The sequence below is a fragment of the Stegostoma tigrinum genome, chromosome 7 (assembly GCF_030684315.1).
Source record: "Stegostoma tigrinum isolate sSteTig4 chromosome 7, sSteTig4.hap1, whole genome shotgun sequence".
Lineage (NCBI taxonomy): Eukaryota > Metazoa > Chordata > Chondrichthyes > Orectolobiformes > Stegostomatidae > Stegostoma > Stegostoma tigrinum.
The window spans coordinates 72,076,124-72,092,604 of NC_081360.1; the positions used below are offsets into that span (position 1 = coordinate 72,076,124).

At 40.8% G+C, this 16,481-nt stretch overlaps 1 protein-coding gene across 5 annotated transcripts in view; it reads left to right on the forward strand.

Annotated features, from left to right (window-relative positions):
• mgat5 (alpha-1,6-mannosylglycoprotein 6-beta-N-acetylglucosaminyltransferase) overlaps window positions 1–16,481 on the forward strand; it is a 246,044-nt gene that overhangs the window by 39,210 nt on the left and 190,353 nt on the right. For all 5 annotated transcript variants that reach the window (XM_048533823.2, XM_048533819.2, XM_048533822.2 and 2 more), the window contains exons 4-7: window positions 1,594–1,670; window positions 9,318–9,407; window positions 9,939–10,010; window positions 12,004–12,162. In XM_048533823.2, coding sequence (XP_048389780.1) covers window positions 1,594–1,670; window positions 9,318–9,407; window positions 9,939–10,010; window positions 12,004–12,162 — 398 coding nt within the window. The remainder of the gene's footprint in view (window positions 1–1,593; window positions 1,671–9,317; window positions 9,408–9,938; window positions 10,011–12,003; window positions 12,163–16,481) is intronic.

Consider the following 16,481-nt stretch of genomic DNA (forward strand, 5'->3'; position numbering starts at 1 on the left):
TATCCAGAGTCCTGTTGCTCTAAAAGACTTTCCCTTTTTATAGCGTTCTGGTTTGCAATCAGTTATTTTCTTAATTTTTTTTTTGTGTTTTTGTTTTGAAAAAATGGTTCCATTCCACCACCAGATCCCTGGTTCTAGACATTGGATTTCGATTGAAGCTGAACGCCTAGTTCACTGCCTATGCCCCATGCTGTCTGTGTGCTGCGTAGCCAGAGGTGTAAAAAATGTCTCCAACTAGAGTCTGTTAATTTTGATTTCTTGTCCTTTTTTTTTTTGAGAGGAGGTATGTATTGAAATTGCAGGCTGAACAACAGTCTCAGACAGGAAATCCCCATTCTGCTGGCTTTGTTATATGTTTGTTGCAGCTTCAACCCAGTATTTTAGGTACTGGAAATGTTCAAGGTCTTGTCCAACATTTTAAGTGATGGAGATTTTTTTGGTCAAGCACTTTTGCATGTTGTACTATTTGTGTTCTACTTTAGTAAAAAAGTAAAATTCCATGTACTCGCAGCAGGTCAGGCAGCACCCATGGATAGAGATCAAGCTAATGCTTCGAGTCTAGATAACCGTTCATCAGAGTTTGCTCTCTGTCCGTGGACGTTGCCTGAACTACTGTGATTTCCAACTTTTGTTTTCACTACAGATTTCAGCATGTGCGTTAATTTGCTCTTGTAAAATCCCTTGGTTTAGTTTCAAGAAGCTTATTTTTTCTTGTTCTAGCTCTCGCCCTCAAATTTCATACATATGGCTATACTGCTTAATGTTGAATTTTTATTTTTGAAACTCCTATCTTGTCATTTGTGTTCAATTTGTAAACTATTGTTATTTAAGGTTTTTAACTTTTCCCTGCCTCCTTAATTCGTAAAAGGAATTTGCTGGATTTTGACTCTTAACATTGAAAATAAAACCTAAATGTAATGATAATAGTAAAACTTGAGCAGAACATGGAAGTGTGATTGAAGATCACCCTCATTGCCTTTCAGATTCCATGATGCATTTCTAATTTGTTTGTTTATATTTCCAATTTTTTAAAAAAAAACTGCTTTAGTTGGTAGAAATTTGATATAGGATAACAGGATATTTCAAGATATGGACCTTTTTTGTCATGTTTTATGAATGTTGTGAAAATATTGGAACTTCCATCTCTGCATGTTTGTCCATATTCAAGTAGTTATGTTTATCTTTTTTAGTTTGTGATATTTTAATCGTTCCCGTCCACAAAATATACTTCCATAATGTGAACATGTTAATTACGGTTGTTACAGTAATTAGAAAAGCTGCAGATTCTAGGCTAACAGAATGATAGCTAATGGTGCTTAATATTTTTAATTGCACTCATAATTAGCATTTCTAGATTAGTGCCATACTTTCCTATGTAATATATTTGGAATGAGCTTTGCAAAAATGCTGTGGTATTGTTGAAGTGGATTGTGTTGAGTTGCATCATATTACAAGAAGTTCTTCAGTACATAAGATGATTGTTAGGATTTTTAAACTTCTTCTGTAACATATGAATGAGTCACTACTTCTTCTTTTTATCTCATTCTTCTCTCTCTTTTTCTCTCCTTCTTCCCCCCCACCACCGCCAAACAGATCTAATCAATGGAGCCCAGGAACAGTGTGAATTGCCTCCTATGGATGGCTTCCCTCACTGTGAGAGCAAATTGAAGGTAAAACCAAGCCTATGTGGAAAATTACTTCTGCAACAAAAACAATATCTTTATCTTTTTTCCCCCCTCCTTTTTTTATTCTCCTCCCCCCCCCCCCCCCCCCCCCCCCCCCCCCCCCAACCCTCCTCCAAACCCCACCAGTGCTCTGACATCTAACTTTGCTTGCTGGATGTTGTCTTGGTCAAACCTGGGCATGCGTGAACCCTGAAATGGTGTAAGAAAGCCAAAGCAAGTCGGATTCTTTCCCTGTGTTAACAGGCATGCAGCTAATGACAGAAGTCACCAAGTGACTATCTCAAATATTGATGAAGACATCCCTCTTTCTCCAATACCCGCTTCCCCAAACTCACATTATGTTCGTGTATAAGTGGCCGCCAGCTTAGCTCAAGAGGAAACTGAACCTGAAACATACTTACTTCTGGGTGCTTGAACATCCAGAATAGATTTAAAGAAAAGTTGGTGTCGGGAAAGCAGTCGCCACTTAGGATAATACTTTGCAGTTGTACAGAAATTACTTTTGTTTTTAACCCCTTCTTTCCACAATGGATTAGCTTTTCTGTATGAGCTTTAACTGTATATTTAAAACTATTTAAGGATATAACTAAAGTCTGAAAGAGTATTTAATTCACAAAGCTGCAGATGATATTTATGAAAATGTATGTGGAGGCTTTTCAATGAATCTCATTGATTGTTCCTCTGGTGTCAGCACACCAGTTTTAAAAATATTAAGTGACCTTTGCCTCTCCTACCTTCTGAGCCTTGATATTTCAAAAAGTTACACAATCTCCTGTGGGGGCAATAATTGAAAAAAAAAATTTTCTATTCTGAAAGAAGAACACCTACTATTAAAACAGTGCCCCCTAATCTGGACTGACCCACAAAAGGAAAGATCTTTTCTATGTCCACCTTGTCAAGGCCATTCAGGATCTTGTCTTTCAGTTGAATCAGCCTTCACTGTTGATCTTCAGTGGAAGTAAGGCCAGTCGGTCCAACCATGTTCAATCTAGTTAACTTCCTCTGATCCACATCCAATACATTCACATCTTTACTTAAACTACAGACAATATTTAAGATATGAGCTCGGCAATACTCTGTAACTGAAGCATGCCATCTATACTTGTGTTCCATCCTTCTTGTACTAAAGGTGATCATCTCATCAGCCTCCCCAATTAATATGCTGTAACTGGACATTAACTACTTGTGACTCATGCACCAGAACACCAAAATCTATATGCACCACTGAAATTTGAAATTTCTCTGTTTAAGTAATATCCTGCTTTCTCATTCTTCCTAATGATAAGTGACAGCATTATGCACAGTCTCTATCAGATCTTTTCCGAACACGATCAACTTGCCCATTTCTGTCTGCACCTTAACTCTTGCTCAGAACGTGCTTTCCTATTTGTCACCTACAAATGTATCTACCATGCTTTCACACTCTGCATAAATAATTCAAAAAACTGTAAAAAGTTTGAGACCACAGTGCAGACCCTTGTGGGACTCCTAGTGATGTCCTGCCAGTCAGACCAAGATCTATTTCTGAAGAAGCCACATTAAACTCCATTTGTTTTTCTCTCTCTCCACAGGTGCAAGACCTGAGTTTCTCCTAGTGTTTTTTATTTTATTTTGGGTTTCCAGCATCCTCCACCATTTTGTTTTCAATTTAAAAAAAAACTGTCAATATTTTCTACCACCCTATCTTCTACACATGCTGTTATTGTTAACTCCTGTTCCATGAACCCCCTTTTTTTTTCAAATAAACTTCTTATTTGCCAATTTTACTGAATGTCTTTATGGAAATCCAAATATCATAGTGGCCCTTGATCTCCAGTCCATCTTACACTTAAAAGAAATTCTATAATTAGGCCAACCATGATTTCCTTTTGGTGAAACCATGATGACTCCCTGATTTACCTTTTAGTTTTTCTAAGTGTGTAGCTATAATCTGTTTTAATAATAGATTGTCATCCCTTTCCCCATGCCATGTCAGTCTAACTGGCCTATTATTTCCTGTTTTCTGACTGCCTTCCTTGAATTGAGGATATATTTAATGCTTTCCAATACAGGGAACCTTTCCAAAAGTTAGAAATATTTTGGAATCACTCACCACTATGATCAACCTCCTTTTGAGAACCCTAGGATGAAGCATATTTGGTCTCAGTGACACCACAGCTCCATCTGTTCATTTATTACTACTACTTCCATGCTTGCAATTTCATCAAGTTCCTCTCTGCTGATATACAACTCTTGCTGAAATCTTTTTGTATCCTCCATATTGAAAACTGCAAAATATTTGTTCATTTATCTATTTCTCAATTATCTAGCATCAAGTCCCCATTTTTGTTCTCCAGAAAACCAATATTCCTTTTTTTCCCCCTTTTTTAAATACCTGTCTAAATTCCTGCTCTCTTTTGGCATTTCGAGCTGGTTTTGACTTGTACTGTAATTAATTCCTCCTGTTGAACTTCATTATGTTCAGTTGTTCTTTTATATTCTGATCTGTTGTATACAACTGTTCAAAGTTGAATGTTATTTCTGGTTTGTTGCGTTCTCTAATTTCTTCAGTTAGCCACATATATGGCGGGTCCTCTCTCAAAACTTCTCTATAATAGGACTATGCGAATCTAAATATTCCTTTGTACCTCTTGATGTAGATCCTAGTCAAGTAAGCCAGTCCACATGAGATATATCCACTTTCAAGCTTATTTAGTTTTAAAATACTTGTTTCAGAGCCAATCTCCTCCCTATCAAATAAAAAATTCACTTGTCATGATTGCTGCTGCCTTGAGTTGTCTTTGCTCCAAAGTAATGCATTAACCCATGTTAGGCAATAAACAAGTTTAATTAATGATAAATTAATGCTTGAGTGTGTTTCTCAGAATTTCCCATCCAAGTGACTACTACCTGTCTGATTTTACAGTATGAAGTTGATTTGACTTGCTGATGATTATTACACCACTTTATCACAAGCACCTATTATTTCTCATTGTAAACTTTGTGTGTTATGCTTAAAGTGCAGTAGTCTGCAAACCGCTGTCATTAGTGCCTTCTTTCCCCTATGATTGTTCTCCTCTATCCAAACTGATTTTTATGTAGCTGCATTCTCAAAATATTTGATTACATTTCCACTCCATGTTTATCTTTGCCAAGGTCATCTTGCTTAACAGCTTTGGGTTGCATTTGCCATGTTGCTGCCTAGCCTAATTTGCCAATTTTGCTGTTTTCCTAAAGTCTTTTAGTGTCCTAGCCATTATTTATTATACTGCCAATTTTTGAATCATCTACAAAGGTGAAAATTATAATCTTGACATCCAAGTCGGGGTCTTTTATGTGAAATTATTCACTAGGTCTATTTTCCAAACCTGTTCCATTGTATTTGAATTTTGAAAGTCCGCATATGCATCTATTGGACTACTGTAATGAAACTTCTGTAATAAATCATCAAAAAACTCTGCTAAGAATTTTCAAGTTCAAAGTTTATACAATCAGCTAAGCGCAACGATTTTTTAAAAAAAGTGATGTAAACATGTATCACGACATGAATTCTTGTTAGTAATTTTTATGTTGCAAACCCCAGCTAAATAATAAATGAATAAATACCTAGATAATTTCAGGTGATGGTGGTCAGGATACCAGGAGAATTAATATCCATCATCTGTGAATGGTGCTATGAATGTTTCACATTTACTTGAATAAGTAGTTGGCATTTTAGTTTACAAATTAAAATGATGGCCAGCTTTTAACAGTGCAGTAAGTAATCAATAGTTACACTATATAATAGAAATGCGGATTGTGGTCTAAGTCTGGTGGAATTGAAAAATGGAAATAGTTTTTTCCAGTATTTTTATCTCTTTAAAGGAATAACATTCTGCACAATTTATAGATGGGGAATTGTACAACTTGACTTCATAGACATCTTAAACTGCAAGAGAAGAGCAAAATAATTGAACCAATATATAAATTTAGGAATTTGTGGAATTTGTCAATTCATTATTTATTTAGTCAAATTCTGATGAAAAATGCAAAGTGTAATTTCCAGTAGTATTAATAGGGGGAAAAGAAATTCTTATTGTTTCCAAAAAATACTGATGTTGGAAGGATGCATTTCTTTGCTGATATCATGCTGTTGGTCATCTTGTCATATTTTGTAACTAGGAAATAATTTGATATTTACCAAAACTGAAAGACATTGTTTTCAGGAAAAATAAAATTTGGGTGCTGCTTTTAAATGTTTGGGAAGCTGCACTGATACTTGAGCCTCGTGACTGCCAGTGTTGTCGCAAAAGTTAAAGACTTAATCACTTTGCTTCAGGACAAATTTTCTTGTTTGGTGGACTTGGGTTAAGAGAAAACACTGACCAGGTTGCAATTGTTTTTCCACTTGGTCCCATGAGTGGAAGAAATATATTTGGAGAAATAGTTTAATAGCACCAATTAAAATGGAACAGTACAGAAGAGACCCTTGAACCCATCAAGACAGCATCAACAAAATCTACACTAAATCTACACTAGTCCCACTTACAGGTTACAATGAGGTGTACTTCTTACTACTTCCAAGACTTCTGATCTTTGATCTTTTGTATCAGTTTAACAGGGGTGTTGACTCACGTAACAGTTAGAACTTCTGGCAAGTGGGGGAAGAGAATAGCTATTTTTAAGTCTTTTTTTTTTGATTACTTCACTGTAGAGGGAGAAAACTCAAGAGCTATTGTCTCTTGATGTCTGCAGACTTCAGCCTCTACATTTTTCGTACACAAGCTGTCCATCTGAGCAGAAATTGATCAGTTGTTACTGTGCTGATGCATCCTGGGCAAAATAATTGGCCTAATTGAAAACCTAATCAATATAAGACATAAGACACAGGAGCAGAAATTAGGCCATTTGGCCCATCAAATCTATTCCACCACTCAATCATGGCTGAAAAATTCCTCAACCCCATTCTCCTGCTTTCTCCCCATAACCCTTGTTCCCCTTGATAATCAAGAACCTATCTATCTCAGTCTTAGAGATAGTAGGAACTGCAGATGCTGGAGAATCTGAGATAACAAGGTGTAGAGCTGGATGAACGCAGCAAGTCAAGCAGCATCAGAGGAGCAGGATCTCTGAAGAAGGGTCTAGGCTTGAAACATCAGCCTTCCTGCTCCTCTGCTGCTTGGCCTATCTCAGTCTTAAATGTATTCAATGACCTGGCCTTCCCAGCCTTCTGTGGCAGTAAATTCTATAGATTCACCACTATCTGGCTAAAGAAGTTTCTCCTCCTGTCTGTTCTAAAAGGCCTTCCCTTTACTCTAAGGCCATTCCCTCGGGTCCTAGACATTCCTACCAATGGAAGCATCTTCCCGATATCCACTCTGTCCAGGCCATTCAGTATCCTGAAAGTTTCAATAAGACCACCCAACCCCCCATATCATCCTTCTAAACTCTGAGTACAGCCCCAAAGTCCTCAAGTGCTCCTCATGTTAAGCTTCCCATTCCTGAGTCCATGCTCGTGAATTACCTCTGAACCTGCTCGAGAGCCAGTACATATGGGGCCCAAAACTGCTCACAATACTCCAAATATGACTTGACCAGAGCCTTTTAAAGCCTCAGTAGTACATCCTTGCTTTTATATTCAAGTCTTCTCAAAATAAATGCCAACATTCCATTTGCCTCCCGGACCGTGGTGTAGTGGTCAGTTGGCTCATCCTCCCTGCAGCCCGTTCCCTCATCCACACAGGGAGCAAGTACATCATACCTGTTGGACAAGGTCAAGCTGAGGCTCCTCTGTTCCTGACTGCAGGATCCCTCTACCTGCCTTGCTCAGTCACACCCTGCTGTCCCTGGCCACTCACCAAATTTGAATTACTAAATCTGCCAGGTGTGACAGCCTCCTCCAAACACATTGTTCAGGTACTTCCCTCCTGGTTGTGCTGCAGTGTTTGAAGCTCCAATTTCAGCTGATCAACTCTGAGCCAAAGTTCCTCAAGCAACCGACACTTGCAGATGTAATCGATGTACTTAGTAAATAACTTTATTAGTTTATTAGAATGAGTTAATTAAATTTGTTGATACTTTCCTCTCTCTGACAGCTTCCAGCAGAAAAAAGGGGGGGAGAAAAATTACACAATGTCCGAATATAATAGTTCACTCCCTGGCCCACGCTTTCATCCCTCCCGCCACTCGAATCAAGTAGCAGAAGCCCGTGACTCTCAAACTTGCCTTCTGAGTCTGCCTCAACAGCCTGTCCCTAGGCAAAGCTAGCTTTGAGCAGAAAGCATGGTAAAATTCCATTATATCACCTTGTCTTCTCAAAATCGCAAACCATTCTCCCCACCGGCAACCAATACAGCAGTGTTGTAATTCAAAAAGAGTTCTGGTAATTTGCTTTTTAAAAGTGTAGCAACTCCTTCAACAATTCTTGGTCTAGAACATAGAACACAGAACATAGAACATAGAAAAGTACAGCACATTAGAGGCCCTTCGGCCCACGATGTTGTGCCATTGAATAATCCTAATCCAAAAATAAAATAACCTAACCTACATTCCCCTCAGTTCACTTCACTGCTGTCCATGTGCATGTCCAGCAGTCGCTTAAATGTCACTAATGACTCCGCTTCCACGACTACCACTGGTAAACTATTCCATGCGCTCACAACTCTCTGGGTGAAGAACGTCCTTCTGACATCTCCTCTCTACCTTCCTCCTTACACCTTAAAACTATGACCCCTCGTAACAGTTAGTCCTGCCCTGGGGGAAAGTCTCTGGCTATCACTCTATCCATGCCTCTCATTACCTTGTACACCTCGATCAGGTCACTTCTCTTCCTCCTTCTCTCCAGAGACAAAAGTCTGAGCTCAGTCAACCTCTCCTCGTAAGACAAGCCCTCCAGTCCAGGTAGCATCCTGGTAAACCCCCTTTGCACCCTCTCCAAAGCTTTCCTATAATAGGGTGACCAGAACCGGACACAATATTCCAAGTGTGGTCTCGCCAGGGTTTTGTAGAGCTGCAGCATAACGTCGTGGCTCTTAAACTCGATTCCCCTGTTAATGAAAGTCAAAACGCCATATGTTTTCTGAACAACCTTATTCACTTGGGTGGCAACTTTGAGGGAGCTATGCACTTGAACACCAAGATCCTGCTGTTCCTCCACACTGCTGAGAATCCTGCCTTTAATCCTATATTCAGCATTTAAGTTCGACCTTCCAAAATGCATCACTTCGCATTTATCCAGGTTGAACTCCATCTGCCATTTCTCAGCCCAGCTCTGCGTTCTGTCAATGTCTCGCTGAAGTCTGCAATAGCCCTCGATATTATCAACGGCTCCTCCCAACCTTTGTGTTATCAGCAAACATACTAACCCACCCCTCAACCTCCTCATCCAAGTCATTTATAAAAGCTACAAAGAGCAGAGGCCCAAGAACAGAGCCCTGTAGTTCACCACTCAGCACTGACCTCCAGGCAGAATACTTAGCATCTACAACCACTCTCTGCCTCCTGTCAGCCAACCAATTCTGTATCCAGAATAGGTCTAATGGACCTATTCATCCTTCCTGCACCATCCCAAGTAAAGTAAAAATGTGACCTATATAATATTCAGTAGATAATTCATACATTCTACATAGACATTAAACTTTGTGTGTTATTGTATATACCATTTCTTATTTACAGTGGATGAAGACGATGTGGCGGTCGGATCCTTGCTATGCCAGCTATGGCGTGGATGGGTCCATATGCTCATTTTTTATTTACCTCAGCGAGGTCAGTGGTGGTATTCTTAAGTGAAAGATGCGTTTTGTTCTCTTGACTACTTTGAATAATAAATTACATGTGAAATTTTTCTTTAGATTAAGTGAAGTTTGAGAAATAGGACATAGAATCAAACTTTGATATAAGGAAACTACTAAAGACAAAAATAGGAACGACTTGTAAATATTGAAATGTACAGTTAACTTCCTACAAAACTGAGTAGAAAGTATAAAATGCATGTTGTTAAGAACTAACATAATAAATTGCCTAAATTTCTTAAGCACTTTGTGTAACACAATCTTTTCGAATTGAAGAATCTTTGATTGTTCGTGTACAGAGATGTTAAGTGAAGCTAAATGTTTGATCATACTGGAGATGTCTGAAGTTAGCATTGTGGGCTATATTTAAAAGAATTGTCTACCATTTGCATGTATAGCTGTCTCATCCTTTGTAAGTAGATTTCAGAACCGTGTTAGTTTATTTTTCTTTGTGTCAGTTCTGTGCATCCAGTTTTCAATGTATTTTTCTCCTTTTTGAGGATAGGTTGAAAATTGGTGTCCTCCTCTGCCATGGAGAGCAAAAAGTCCTCGGGAAGAAACAGACCAACAGAACTTGGTTTGTACTGATTTATGTTATAGACTATACTGTACTGGTGTGTATAATCCTGATGCTCTCACTGGCTAGTACGGAAGTTGTACTTGCATTATGAAACTGTGGTCCCTGGTGGAATGCATAGAAGGTGATGTAATGGACAACTGACTTTAACATGCTTTAGTTTTTTGGTCACAGGATGAATCCATGTTGACGCCAGATCATGAGTAGTGAGAACTTAAAAACGTGGTGTGAAGAAAGTTACGAGGCATAATGTATTACAACAGTAGCAGCAGTAGTAATCATTACAATTCAGCTAAATGTCATCTGAGAATATCCACCATGGAGTATTATACACTATTCAGCATTTTTTTAGAAAAAGCTGAGAGTATTTGGGAATCATCGGAACTAATTATATCATTAACAATTGGAAGGTTTAATTCCTTTAATGTATAAATCAATTGGCGCAAACAAAATTACTTGAAGAAATGAGTGAGTGCCAGAGTTTTGGTTGTTTTTATACACTTAAGAGATTCTTGAATCCAAGAAGATAGTGAGATGATGGGATGAATTAGTAATTAATCATTTAAGGCTTTGTTTCAGTTACATCCAGTAATTTTGGGTAGAGACTTTGCATTTTTTTTAGCATTCTCTACACTGGTGCAGCACTCGGCTAAACATCGGTGTAATTTGGGCATTGAAAGAGTACCTGTTTCTTTAGTTGAGTTTTTGTTGTTAAATGTTGCATTAATAAATTTTTATCTTGGTTCACCTAATTATTTCCATTGGACTTCTGCAATAGCTCAAGAATACGTATAAATTATCATTACACAATAAACAAAATCTAAATTGTAGTCATCAGTAAATTTAGGTGTTGTTGAATACATGTCTCAAATACTATTTTGACATTCTTTAATTGTCTAAGTATTCCTAAGACTAAATCCTATAATTAAGCGAAACAGGGTAGTTTCTGTAGCCACTAAGTCCCTTCCAAAATTCATCAATATGAGGATAGGTTACAGGCACATCTAAGTTGCAGTATACAAACATTAATTTGTCTAACCATGTCAGCAACTACTTTCCATGACAGCACATAGTTTTGTGAAATTATTTACCTTCTACATTTAATCAGTTGTGTTGGAATAAGGAAGTTAGTGGAAGTTCATGAAGTCACTTTTGACAGCATCTTTTTCTTCACTGCTTGTTAGTACAGCTGAATCTTGGTGTGCTCTTTTACAATATGCAACTATGGCATGCCTCTGTTTCAGACTTCTCTCAGGAGAAGAGGTGCAGACTTTCCAAAAGGATGCATGTTAGATTCTCCTTTAGAGCTGTTTGTTACTTCTGAGTTTAATGGTATTCTTTCATATCTCAACCATTCTGAAGATATTTATTTGCACATATTAGAAGACATCTGAAGGGTATTGTGTGTTTTAGTCCTGCAAAACTATTTGTACATCCGTTCCAAGATGAGGATGTCTTTATTATTGGCTGTGGAGATTGCATCTTCCTTGATTCACTCTTGTTTCAAATGGCAGGTGCCTTCTAGATAAGGTCATAGTATCTCTACTCTGGCACATCTGCCTTCCTTCATGCGCACGCATTGAAAAATGTTTCATAGAGCCACTAGTTTTTTATTTTCCTGAGACTACACTGAGCAAAACAATATGAAACAAGGCAAGTATCTGTTTGATTCCCAGATTAGTTATTTTGACTCTGGAAAATGTTTGTTTCCTGATGAGCTCGGTCTTGTTCATTGCCAGCCATAGCTGACCAAGAATTCTGATTGAAAAGTTTGTACCAAGTAACTCTGGTTCATAATACTTACCATTTGTCATAATCCGTAGCCTGAAATTAGAGGAAAATTTTGGAACTTGTTAGTTCCAATTTTGTTTACATGATACATCATTATCATCGACATCATTTGGAATTTGATAAGATAAGGAAAGCATTCTGCCAAGTATAGAGCTATCACAATTAAAGCATTTGAGTAATTAAAATATTGTCTTTATCACAGGCTGAAATTCGAACAGACTTCAATTACCTCTTTAAAATGATGTCTGTACATGATGAATTTCGATGGATGCGATTAAGAATAAATCGAATGGCAAGTGCTTGGATAGAGGCTGTAAAATCACTTGCTGAAAAACAAAATTTAGAAATCAAACGTAAAAAGGTCAGTTCTAGAACACTTAAGACTTTGCTGATTCGTGGGATGTGGATATCATTGATCAGCATTTATTACCTATCCTGATTATACTCTTAAGGCAATAGTACACCACTTTTCTAGGACTGTTGCAGCTAATGTAGTAAAGATACTGTCATCACACTATTAGGTAGTTTTCCAAGAATTTGGGCCAGCAACAGTGAATAAACAGCAAGTAGGTATGGCATATAATTTGAAGGGATGCCTTTTCGATGTGGGTGTTATGAACCTGCTGCCTCGCTTTTTGAAGTGATCAGGATTGCTGATTTGCAAAGTGCTGTTGAAGGATGCTTGGTCATTTGCTGCAGTGCATCTTATAAATGATGCATGCTGCTGCCACGGTGTACTAGCATTGGATGGATTGCCAATGGCTGCTTGGTGTCTAGCTACTTAAGTATTGTTGGAACTGCATGCATCACGATCCAAATTGGTACTTATAGTTGAACAGGTTTGGGGAAGTCAGAATGAGCAATTTGCTGCAAAATTGCCTTTGACCTAAATTTGTAGCCACAGTAATTTTGCAGCTAGAGAAGTTAAGCATTTGGTTATTAGTGACCTCCAATGTGAGCAATACTGTTGAATATCAGTAGGAGAAAGCTAGATTTCTTCTTGGGCAGTTCATTGCCTGGCACTTCCCACTTCCCAGCTTGAATGTTTTCAAATCTTGCTGTATCCAAGTGTGGACAGCTACTTCATCTGAAGGGTCGCAAAAGGACTAGCACCCTGAAATCATCACCAAAATCCCAAACTTCACACCTTTACAACGGAAGGAAGGCCATTGAAGTAGATGAAGGTTCAGCCTGAGAAAATTGCCCTGGGAAGGAGATAAATCTCTTCCAGTGACCACAAGCATCATCTTTTGGGTTACTTGTCAGTGGAGACTGTCCTGATTCCCATTGAATTCCATTTTGCTTAAATTCCTTCATTACGCATGAGTTAAATGCTGGATGAGGTTAGTTATGTTGATGTGCCATCATTATTTTAAACAGCTACCTAGAATACACCTCCTCCCACCCACCCTCCTGCAAAAATTCCATCCCCTATCCCCTATTCCCAATTCCTCCGCCTCTGCCGCATCTGCTCCCACAATAAGACATTCCACTCGCGCACAGCCCAGATGTCCAAGTTCTTCAAGGACCGCAACTCCCCCCCCCCCCCCCCACAGTGATCCAGAATGCCCTTGACCGCGTTTCCCGCAACACATCCCTCACACCCTGCCCCCACCACAACCGCCCAAAGAGGATCGCCCTCATTCTCTCACACCACCCCACCAACCTCCGGATACAACGCATCATCCTCCGACACTTCCGCCATCTACAATCCGACCCCACCACCCAAGACATTTTTTTCCATCCCCACCCCTGTCTGCTTTCCGGAGAGACCACTCTCTCCGTGACTCCCTTGTTCGCTCCACACTGCCCTCCAACCCCACCACACCAGCACCTCCCCCTGCAACCGCAGGAAATGCTACACTTGCCCCCACACCACCTCCCTCACCCCTATCCCAGGCCTCGAGATGACATTCCACATTAAGCAGAGGTTCACCTGCACATCTGCCAATGTGGTATACTGCATCCACTGTACCCGGTGCGGCTTTCTCTACATTGGGGAAACCAAGCGGAGGCTTGGAGACCGCTTTGCAGAACACCTCCGCTCAGTTCGCAACAAACAACTGCACCTCCCAGTCGCAAACCATTTCCACTCCCCCTCCCGTTCTTTAGATGACATGTCCATCATGGGCCTCCTGCAGTGCCACAATGATGCCACCCGAAGGTTGCAGGAATAGCAACTCATATTCCACCTGGGAACCCTGCAGCCTAATGGTATCAATGTGGACTTCACCAGTTTCAAAATCTCCCCTTCCCCCACCGCATCCCAAAACCAGCCCAGTTCGTCCCCTCCCCCCACTGCACCACACAACCAGTCCAGCTCTTCCCCTCCACCCACTGCATCCCAAAACCAGTCCAACCTGTCTCTGCCTCCCTAACCTGTTCTTCCTCTCTCCCGTCCCTTCCTCCCACCCCAAGCCGCACCCCCATCTACCTACTAACCTCATCCCACCTCCTTGACCTGTCAGTCTTCCCTGGACTGACCTATCCCCTCCCTACCTCCCCACCTATACCCTCTCCACCTATCTTCTTCTTTTCTCTCCACCTTCAGTCCGCCTCCCCCTCTCTCCCTATTTATTCCAGAACCCTCTCCCCATCCCCCTCTCTGATGAAGGGTCTAGGCCTGAAACGTCAGCTTTTGTGCTCCTGAGATGCTGCTTGGCCTGCTGTGTTCATCCAGCCTCACATTTTATTATCTTGGATTCTCCAGCATCTGCAGTTCCCACTATCTCTTATTTTAAACAGCGTCAGGTGAACATTGCAATTCTATAACATTTATAATCTGTATTTTTTAAGGGGATATATATAAGTCATGAAGATGGCTTTGTTTACCAAGATCTTAAAGTGAAAGTTTCACGTATCTGATGAGGATTTGGAGTCCTTTTTTGGAATGTTAGAGTGCCAACTGAGCATATTTTACCTTTCTGCTCCCAATAAGACTTCTAAATTCAGATGTGCTCTGTTTCTATAATATCCAGAACATAAAATATATAACATTTGCCTATCTGGTATTGTACCAGTGTGTGCTTGCTTGCAAGAATCCTTCAGCATTTAAGTTTTTTTTTAAAATTGAATGCTTACAGACACTTCAGTTATGAAAAGAGTCATATGATTAAACAGATAGTAGGAACTGCCATTGCTGGAGAATCTGATAATACAGTGCGAAGCTGGATGAACACAGCAGGCCGAGCAGGAAATGTGACGTTTCTGGTTGGGACCCTTCTTCATAAATGGGGAAGAGGATTCTGAAATAGAGGCAGATAGAAGATAGGGTGAGAGGAGACAGACAGGTCAAAGAAGCGGGGTTAGAGCCAGTGAAGGTGAATGTAGGTGGGGAGTTAGGGAGGGGATAGGTCAGTCTAGGGAGGACGGCCAAGTCAAGGGGGCGGGATGAGGTCTGTGGGTAGGAGATGGGGATGGGGCTTAAGGTGGGAGGAACGGTTAGGGAGGCAGGAACTAGCTGGGCTGGTTTTGGGATGTAGTCAGGAGAGGGGAGATTTTGAGGCTTGTGAAGTCCACATTGATACCCTTGGGCTGCAGCGTTCCCAAGTGGAATGAGATGCTGTTCCTGCATCTTTCGGGTGGCGCCACTGTGGCAGTGCAAGAGGCCCAGGATGGACATGTCATCTGAGGAGTGGGGTGGGGGTTGGGGAGTTGAAATGGCTCTCGACTGGGAGGTGTAGTTGTTTGTTGCGAACTGAACGTAGGTGTTCCGCATAGCGGTTGCCAAGCCTCCGTTGATTTCCCCAATGTAGAGGAGGCCACAACAGGAACAGCAGGTGCAGTATATCACATTAACAGATGTGCAAGTGAACATCTGTTTAATGTGAAAAGTCTTCCTAGGGCCTGGGATTGCAGATGGTGGAAATGTCAGAGACACAGTCGAGGGCATTTTCGATCACTGGAGGGGAAGTTGCATTCCGCCTCCTTGACCTGTCCATCCCAGATGTCCTTTTCTTTTTCTCTCACCCTCCGCCCCTGCCCCCCCCCCCCCCCAAACCAAGAACCGCAATTTCCCCTCCAGTGATCGAAAATGCCCTCAACCATGTTTCCTGCAACTCATCCCTAACACCATAGCTGCAATAATAACCAAAACAGAATTCCCCTCTTCCTCACGTGCCACCCCACCAACCTCCAAATCCAAAGCATCAACCTCTGACATTTCCGCCATCTGCAATATGACCCCGCTATGAAAGACGTTTTTTTTTCCACCCTCATCCTTATCCTTATGTGCTTTCCGGAAGACCACTCTCTCCGTGACTCCCTTATCCACTCTGCACTCACCTTCAGCCCCACCACCCCCCGCACTTTTCCCTGCAACTGCAGGAAGTGCTACACCTCCTCCTATACCTCACCCCAATCCCAGGCCCTAAGAAGACTTTCCACATGAAACAGATGTTGACCTGCACATCTGCTAACGTGGTAAACTGCATCTGCTGCCTCCTCTAAATCAGGTAAACCAAACGGAGGCTTGGGGACCACTTTGCAGAACTCCACCTACGCTCAATTTGCAACAAACAACTACACCTCCCAGTCATGAGCCATTTCAACTCCACAACCTCCACCCCAGTCCTCAGACTGCATGTCCACCCATGGGCCTCTTGCGTTGCCACAATGACGCCACCCGAGAAGATGCAGGAACAGCATCTCACTTCACTTGGGAACCCTGTAGCCCAAGGG